General features: G+C 34.0%; 1 protein-coding gene across 1 annotated transcript in view; it reads right to left on the bottom strand.

Annotated features, from left to right (window-relative positions):
* Positions 1-5,551, bottom strand: part of sat1a.2 (spermidine/spermine N1-acetyltransferase 1a, duplicate 2) — a 7,002-nt gene extending 1,451 nt beyond the window's left edge. The window contains 5 exon segments of the mRNA NM_001002169.3: positions 3,555-3,595; positions 4,605-4,706; positions 4,928-5,011; positions 5,175-5,226; positions 5,320-5,551. Of these exon segments, the coding sequence (NP_001002169.1) occupies positions 3,555-3,595; positions 4,605-4,706; positions 4,928-5,011; positions 5,175-5,226; positions 5,320-5,385 (345 nt within the window). The 5' untranslated portion in view covers positions 5,386-5,551.
* Positions 5,552-9,713: the final 4,162 nt, after the last annotated feature.

Raw genomic sequence — 9,713 nt, 5'->3', positions numbered from 1 at the left:
ATGTCACATCCCTAACGCTGGAGTTGCTCTTATGCAATCATATCATATATTTGTATTTGATGCCATGACGTCAACAAAGGCTATTTTCATGGCGAAAACATTTCAGGTAACACTTTACAAGTTTTTGTTCATGTGAGTAAATCGTAACTTTATTGTAAAGCATTTATTCATCATAGTTTAACTTTAACAAATGCATTAACATCCAAATTGGAAGGGGGAGTGAATTGAAGGGGGAAGAGACAGCACTATTTAATAGGAGAACAAGTGTGAAATTGTTAAAAATAAATAAATAAAAATTACATTTTGAAGAAAAGGGTGACATGTATGAGACTATGGTGGAATAATCTTGTGTAGTGACCTCCTTATTTTTAGAGGTCAACAAAGGGAAATTGTGGAATATAATTCTTTTATTTTCTTTATTAGTATGCTTTGCCTAAAAAAAAAAAAAAAAAAAAAAGTCAAATCATTTACCTTACAGTCATTCTTTACCCTCTCTAAATATGCATATTAGGGATGCCACGGTTCTCAATATAATATTGAACTGTTCGGTACGACCTCCATGGTTCAATATACGCTTGTGAATTGCTGAATTGTTTTCTCGGTTTTGCGTTTAAATAATTTATGCGCGTTTTATATCTCCCCGAACTGACTGTGTGTGCCTCTAAATTCATGAGCTGAGATGAGGAAACTCCTCCCCGCGAGTAAATATCCAATCATATGCTCTAAAGTTAGGGGGCGCTTAACCATCATTCCTCACATTCCTCACTTGCGAACGGCGGTGAAGTGAGGCCACAGTATGAGAAAGCGCCAGCGTCTTTCTAATCTGCGGAGTGAGAACATTTTGGTTTTCCCGGTAAGTATAAAGCCAATAAAAGAAAAAAAACGGTGAACAAAAAATAACTGTGTGCAAGCATTGTTTTACACGTATAACCATGACTGCACATCTGCAGCACCATCACCCAGCAATATCACTCTCTGAAGCAGGATAGCAGAGAAGGTAATAAAGTCCTCCAGATAGCAACAATCCCTCGCTGAATCTTTCAAGCAAACATAACCAACTGGTTCCAAGAGACACGTAAAAACCTCAAAGGCAGTGCGGGTGCTTATTGCTAAAGATTTGTAGCTGTTTTCGGTGACTGGAGATGCAGGCTTTTGTCATCTTATAAAAGCACTCGATTCACGTTACAGACTACAGTCTCGCATTTTTCCAGCAATAACAACATTTTTCCAGAGATAATTAAGATGATGAAATTATGTTTACTTCAGTACAAATATGTTTATTTGAAATGGCCAATTCATCTTTATTACCTTCACATGTGTGTTTATTATCAAAGTGCAGGATTTTATGTGTTTCCCAGTTTGTACATGGGCTACCAGCAGCTGTGAGATTTCAGTGTTCATTTTTTTATACAATACACTAGGAACTAGTGCACTTTCTTAGCTTTTAAGTAAAACAAAATGAGTATTGCAATAAATTATTTTTTTCTCCTTAACCTCTTACTGTTCCTATTGCCTATAGAATTAAAAGAAATACGTGTCAAGCCATAAGAACCCAACCGAACCGAAAACAGTGTTAAAAAAACTGATAAATATTAGGGTTGCATCCCTAATATATATATATATATATATATATATATATATATATATATATATATATATATAATATGTTAACCGAAACTGGCCTGAGAAATGCATTTTGCATACTGATGCGGGCATTTAGCAGAAAGAGCTATCTTAGACAAGAAATATGCAGCATGCAGCATATAAAAACATATTTATCTCGCTTCTGATTTTCTGTGTAACCATTTATGAAAACATTAAGGGGCCTATGGAGGTCTCCAAGCATGTGCATTTAACTAGTCCAGTTCTTCTGTGCAGAAAAGAGGAAGTAGATGGTGGAGAAAAGCGGACGGAGATATCCTGCCTTCTGTGAATTTAAACTGGGTCTTTAGTCCCAAGAAAACACTCGCAGAGCGCCTGGTGTGTTCTCTTGAACAACATTGTATAACCAATAGGACACATTTGTCCGACCTAGGGCCCTAATCGAATTATTCATTAGTACTTAATAAATTACTAATATTTTTGAAATTGATTTCCGCCTCCTGAGTTTATATTGAACACGCATGAAATAAGACCGCTTATTCCGACAAAATTCATGCTTGTTAACAGCTAGTGCACCGTGAGTTAACAATGAATGCCTACTTTTACTAACTAACATAAAAAATACTGTAATGAATGCATTGCTCATTGTCATTATTTGTTCATGTAGTAAATGCATTAACTGATACAACCTTATTGTAAAGCGTTACCGACTTTAGTTTAGGTCATAATTCGCGCTATTAACAAACCATTAACTAACACTACTAGCTTAATAAACTACCAATTGGCTGCATATTAATAGTTAGCAAGGTAGAAGTCGAGTTTAGGTGTTCGGTAGGATCAAGGATGCAGAATAAGATGATACTTTATAACTACTAATGAACATTTATTACCATAGTTATAAGCCAGTAAATTGCATGAATTGTGATCTACATAATAAGGGTTACAATATTTGATTAATAAATACACAATTAAAAACTACAAACAAATGAATGCATAAATTAGATATCAACATTAAAATAATGGTTCATTACTTGTTAATGTATTTACAATAATGAACAAAGAGCAAACATTACATTTATTACAGAATTTATTCATATTCGTTCATGTTAATTATTCGATATAAGGTTGTTAGTTCATGTTAACTCGGTGTATTAATGCTAACATGCCCAACTTTGGACTTTAACAATGCATAAGTAGATAAAAAAATATCGGAGACATTTTGTTAAATAAATATATTGTTCATTATTTATGTTAGTAAATACATAAACTGACATTACAATAAGGTTGTATTACTTAAAGTATTACTCACTTTAGTTTAGGTCACAATTTACAGTATTAACAAACCATTAACTAACACTACTAGCTTGATAAACTACCAATTAGCTGCTTATTAGTAAGCTAGTTAATAGTTGGGTTGAGGTTTTGGGCAGGATTATAGGGATGCAGCATAAGATAATACATTTATAACTACTAATGAACAGTTATTATCATAATAAGAGGCAGGTAATAAGCCAGTAAATAGCATGAATTGTGACCTACACAATAATAAGCGTTACCATATTTTATTAATAAAATATACAAATAAAAACCAGAAACAAATGAATGCATAAACTAGATAATCAACATTAAAATAATGGTTCATTACTTATTAATGCATTTACTACAATGGACAAACAGTGAACATTATATTTATTACAGGATTTATTCATATTTGTTCCTTTAATTATCAGAAATGAGGTTGTTAGTTCATGTTAACTAACATTAACAAGCACAACTTTGGTTTTAATAATGCATTAGTAGTTGATAAATTATGAATATTAAATGCAAGATCTTACCAATAATAGGATAAAAAATATAACTTATTTTAAAATTCTAGGACATTTTGTTCTGACAACCATATTTTAAATAAAAAAATAATAAGTAAATATCAGGATTTAATTTATTATGCATACCTCACTCAGCATCTTCAGGATTTCAGAGCCCATTCCATAACCTGAAAACCAAAAGGAAATAAAAATAAATAAACTCTTAAAAATAAAATACCAACAACAAATTTAAAATATATATAAAGAATAATTTAAAAAATAAGTTATTCTAAATAATAAATATTTAATACGCATTACTTATTTGTATTATTTTTATTATTAATAATGCATTGTTTTTAGTAGAATAAAAACTTTAAACAGAAAAGTTTAAATAATAACAATAATAATAATAAATAAGAATTTTTATTATTTACTACTACAACAAATTATTACTTGTATGTATGTATGTATGTATGCATGTATATATATATATATATATATATATATATATATATATATATATATATATATATATATATATATATATATATAGTGTTTTGTTTTAAGTGTATGTGTGTAAAAGTGTATATGTAAAAATGTATATAATAAATTATACCATACATTTATAAATTTTGTATTGTTCAATGTCAAATAGTTAATAATACTCAATTTTTCTTTTTCTATATTATAATTTAGTAAAAAATTATAATAAATAAGACTAATGCATTAAAATGTGTTTTTAGAATAAAAAAATTAGATGGATTATTTAAAATTCTATTAACATTTACAACAAATAATAAAATAACATTCAAGATAAAATATTATTAGTAGTAATAAATTATTAATAATATATAGTCTTTCTTTCAAGTGTATGCGAGTGAGTGTATAAGAAAAATGTTTTAATATAAATCATAAATACATTTATAAGATATTGTTAAATTTAATGTCAATATTACTCAATATTTTCCTTTTTCTATATTATCATTACCACTCAAAATAATTAATAATAATAATAATAAATGCATTCAAGTGTTTTTAGAATAAAAAGTTTAATATAATTTTAAATAGGCCATGTAATATTTACAATTAATATAAAAAAGTATGATATTCAAGATTTTAAAAATTGGTATATAATAGTAATATAAGGATATCAAATAACATAATTATATGTGATAACAGGTATATTTCTCTCCACACCTCTGAATTCCTTCATCACATAGAAGTCCTCCAGATAAAGCAGCTTCCCAATCCAGGGGTCATAAGTGAAGTAGTACATGGCAAAGCCAACCACAGTATAACCTGATATGAAAATACAAACCAAGATCAATAATAAGGAAAGGTCATCGTGAGGGATTACAGACTGCAGTCACATTCAGCGCCTCTGACGTCATCGAACTAATGACGCAGAAAGACAAACGGCAACTTCCCGTCATAACTGTCACTCTCACCGTAATAACATTAAAAACACGATGAAAATAGAGGATTATGAAGCAAAATAAGCATTTATGTCCGTGAATTACCTTCGATGGACTGATTATCTTTGGGTACTTCAGCGACGACGCAGTGATAAAACGGATGATCTCCGAACCCGTCCTCGAGCAGCTCTGGAAAGAACAAATAAACACATAATTAGAGACATCTTCATTAATTATTCACAGAAATGTAAACGTATTAATTTAAGCTTAATAAAGAAACAACTGTTGTTAGGTACCTTAAATGTAAACGTATTAATTTAGGCTTAATAAAGAAATAACAGTTGTTAGGTACCTTTCTCGGTCAGGACGACCTGTTCCTCCATTTCCTCAAACTTTGCAAGTTCCTGAAATGATTTCCATCACGTAATAAATACACAAGCTATCAAAAGTGTACATTTTCAACACACAAGACGAGTTTTAACCGTTATTCGGCTTACCTTTATGAGTCGCAGTATGTCAGACACGTCCTTGGGCTCGGCTTTCCGTAATATGAACTTGGCCATTTTCTTCTTTTACTCTTTTTCCCTTTTCTTACTAGTCCTCGGTATGTGAAAAGCAGTAAGATGTGTTTCTTCATCGGTTTTCAGAGGGAGACCCTCAGCAGAAACTCTGGGTTTCTCACCCTGTCGGTGCGGAATTACATCAAGTCTAAAGTCGCCGGAAGCGCTTTGTCTGAACGCGGAGCTCCAGCGGGTTTTATAGGCTGCGCCGCTGACGTCACCAGCCGGAAGTACAGAGTTACGCTCGAGCAGATCTGACTCACATCAGTAGTGAAGCCAAGATAACCAGAATAAACCAGATCAAAGCACTAGCGGATATTAACTAATGACATTTGAGACACGGAGTCTGTCTGGTAATTAATATTTTAGATGTAGTCTTCTTACACTTTGCTTTATTCATATTATTGTTATTGTTGTTATTATTATTATTAATATTATTGTTATTATTAATATTACTTTTATTATTATTAATAATAATAATAATAATAAATAAATAAATAAAAACATATTCAGAGGCGTGAAGAGACCTGTTACCACATTATGTTATTTGATATCCTCAGGCACGTGCACACATGGGGCTCAACCGGTGCAGTGCACATGCCCTTTTTTAAGTCTTGATAGAAAGTGCCCTTAAAAATGATCTGAAGTGCCCCCGCTTCTACTATTGATGTACCTTAAAGGTAAATATTACATTGCCATTGCTGTCAGTTGAAGGTGTGAGCATGCTGTCAACGACGATCGGTGAGGGCAGTGGTGATTCTAGTTTAAAGGGTCATGAAACAACAAAACACATGTTTTGAGCTGTTGACAGTCGTATATGTGTCCCACACTGCTATAAACACTATTAGGACACATATATCTCACTAAAAAGTGTAAATTGGTTGTTTTTGCGTTATTTCGAGCAAATTCGTATTTCCGGTTTGAAACTAATTTTTGAAGCTGCGTCACGGCCATGAGATCTTAGCATGTGTTCCAGCGTGCAGACTGGACGTCTGTACCAGGGCGCCCCGTATTTATTTATTATTTTTTTATTTTATTGCAATAATAACAATACATTACAAAAAATACAGATACAAAACTAAAAGAAGTATAGTACAATCAATAGAAATATTACTTTTTGAAAAAAGTGGATTGTAACAAATTTATAACAAATATAATATATGTAAAACAAATTAAAGGGAACAAGAGAGAGAAAAGAAGAAGAAAAATAAATAATTAAGAGCACAAAAAGATAAAATAAATTATTGCAGAATATTAAATTAAGCACATATTTTAGAGTCTGTAATGTTTTTTAAATAAAGAGCTAGTTCTCGTTTAAAATATTAAAAATTATGCTTAACATGAATATATTTGCATTTGTGTATAAAAAAAACTTTCCAATAAATAAAATGAGGTTTATGCAAAAAGTTGCTGTAAGGAATTCTTTTCCTTTAATATATAGCCCCAAAATAACATGTCGCTAGCTTAAAGAAAAATCACCACAAACCTTTTGGACAATTAGAGAGTTTACATCAGACCAAAAAGAATTAACAGTGGGACACTCCCAAAACAAGTGAGCAACAAATTCAGAAGAGGATTCACAAAAAGTGCAAGAGATGTCAATGTCATTTTTGAATTTTTGTAAAAATTGTTTAACGGGATAAAACCTGTGAATAATTTTAAAAGATATTTCTTTAATTTTATGTGTTAAAAAAAATTTCTGGGGGAGCGACCAGACATACGACCATTTAATATCATCAAAGAGGTTGTTCCAATAAGAAATAGAAGAAGGATTTGAGATAAGGTCTAAAAATAAAGATCTGATTTTATGATTGGATTTTTTAGTGGAAAAACAAATAGAACCAACAACAGTAGAATCAGGACTAAAGGAACAAGCAAAAATCAATGAATTATTTTTATTATTTCTAAAAAGCATACAGATTTCAGAGGAGATGGCCTTACAAACTATATTAAATTCTTTTTTAGAGGGCGCCCCGTATTACGTCTCTGAGTGTGCTGCATTCATTCATGAGTATGGCTTGGTTCAGACCAATCAGCGCGCGCCATTATGAATGCGCTGCAACTTTATTAATATGCATGCTAGCTTTCTTAGACTGTACCTGAAACAGTGTTCAGACGGCATAGAGACGAAACACGTCATGTTGCCAAAAGGAGTGGGAAAATAATAAGAATTGTTTGGAGATACGGGTCGCCAGTGTTGCTTTCATAATGTGAAGGTTTTGTTTTCGATTTCTCTCTATAAGAGCGCTGCTGGACTCGCATGTGGATCAGTGTACGCGGCGCGCGGCAGAAATACGTTTGTTTGGAATATTTTTTACTCGAGAGCTTTTCTCATCAATGGTGAGATCCGGATTTGCTGCTCGTCTCCTTTAAAAGACGCAGCTCCAATATCTGTTGATTATGTCTCTACAGATTTGAAGTGTGTGCGATCAGCGCCCTTTCTTTGTTCATTCAGATGGCAAAGTCATAGTTGGTATGGTCAGCAGTACTCTTTCAGTGTTTAAAGACAGACCTTAGTCAAAATGATTTCTAAGTTAGTTTACAGTGTTAATATCACCACAATATTGAAAGATCCGCTGTAAATGCTGCTCTCTGTGTGTAAACACTGTAAGCAAACTTTTGCCGACTGTCGTGTTGAATTTTCGCCGCATTTTGTGACAGGATAGTCTACACACACACGGCTTTCTGACCTACTGAGTGCATCTGAGTTACAGAGAAATGCAGAGGCTTTTCTCTTATACGACGTGCGGTGTCAAACATTTCACCGTCATTAAACACACTGTCTTTCTCCCCTGCGTCTGTGTATTTGTTTTTCCCCGGTCAGCAGGGCATGCACAAATGGCAACTCCCATTTTTATTCAAACCCTGCCCATTTTCTGACACTCCCACATAAACAGAGCTAGACACACCCACTTTCCTGACTTTTTCCAAACTAGAGGTGTGAAAACATCCTGCTGAAACGGGGGGTTTCATGGCCCTTTAAATGACTCACATGGGCAAATCACCCCATACACCCCCCACCTCTCTGAAATTGTTAGATTTGGAGAAAATATAACAATTTAATTATAGTTATTCTAAATAAATACAATTATTATTAATATTATTATGCAATTATTATTATAAATAAATAACAGAAATCAATCTTAAATGTTACCGGAAAACAATGTAACAGAGGGATATGTTAAGGTCACTTAAGAAACCTTTTGCATAATTATTAATTATGAAAATTCTAAAGAATACAAAAAATGTTTTATAGAATTATCTGTTGTCTTAGACCCGACTCAAGGCCGAGAAGGACTCATTGTCCCTCATTTGTGCTTTATAGCCATGCTAAGTGTGAATATCATCATCATCATCATATTATATAAACTTTAGTCAAGTTGACTTGCAAATCTCGCTGCCTACCGACACCTCTGCACAAAAGGCTGTTACTCCGGTTTCATGGCGCACTAGCGGTGCGACAGTTTGCTTTCACCAGCGTTGAACCAGCGCTGAGAGGGAGAGGCAGTGAATCACCTACGTCTGTTGCACCAACAATAATTTTAGTGGCTGCATTTTATTTACTTATTAAAACTTTGGGAATTTACATAATTTAAACTAATAATGTTAACAGCAAAATCATATTGGGGTGGCCACAGGGGTGGCCAGTGTTTACCCAGGGGTGGCCGTGGCGCCCCTGCCCCCCCTTCAGTTTGCAACAACCCCTTTAAGCCTGATTTATACTTCTGCGTCAGGTGACAGGCGTAACCCACGGCGCATGCAACGCGCGTGGCTGTGCATTTATAATTCTGCGCGCTGTCTCTGTCGGTCTGCATTAACACTTCCAAAACGCTAGTTGGCAGTGAGGTGTAAATGTTCCTCTGTGTCGAGTTTCTTCGCTGTTGTTTTGCTTTTCCTGAACACTTCCTGGATGTACAAGTGGCTCAAACTCATTTTGAGGCAGGAACTGGTGGACGTGCAGCAACTTTAACTATGAGGTAAACACAAAACAAAACTTTCCATCCGGAGCTCCTTCACGGGACTCCACACTTGTAAACAATCGCTCGTGCCATTCGCGCGGCTCTCGGTCCTGCCCAGACTCGTCAGCGCTACCAAGCCGACCAATCACAGAGCTTACGCTACACGTCGTTGCGACGTGTAGTTATATTTTTTGAGAGGTGCACGTCAGTGTCGGCGATGGCCACGGCAAAGGGCTATGCGTCAGCGCCGTAGCATACGCCGGCGTTTGACGCAGAAGTATAAATCAGCCTTTACCCTTCAACCCCCCGCCCCCGCTCTTCAGTTCGCAACAAACTAAATGAGGCCTACTATTTCTAATATCATTTAATTTT

Source organism: Danio rerio, chromosome 5 (assembly GCF_052040795.2).
Source record: "Danio rerio strain M-AB ecotype USA chromosome 5, GRCz13ab, whole genome shotgun sequence".
In the NCBI taxonomy this organism is placed as follows: domain Eukaryota; kingdom Metazoa; phylum Chordata; class Actinopteri; order Cypriniformes; family Danionidae; genus Danio; species Danio rerio.
This window is presented reverse-complemented; position numbering and strand designations above follow the sequence as displayed.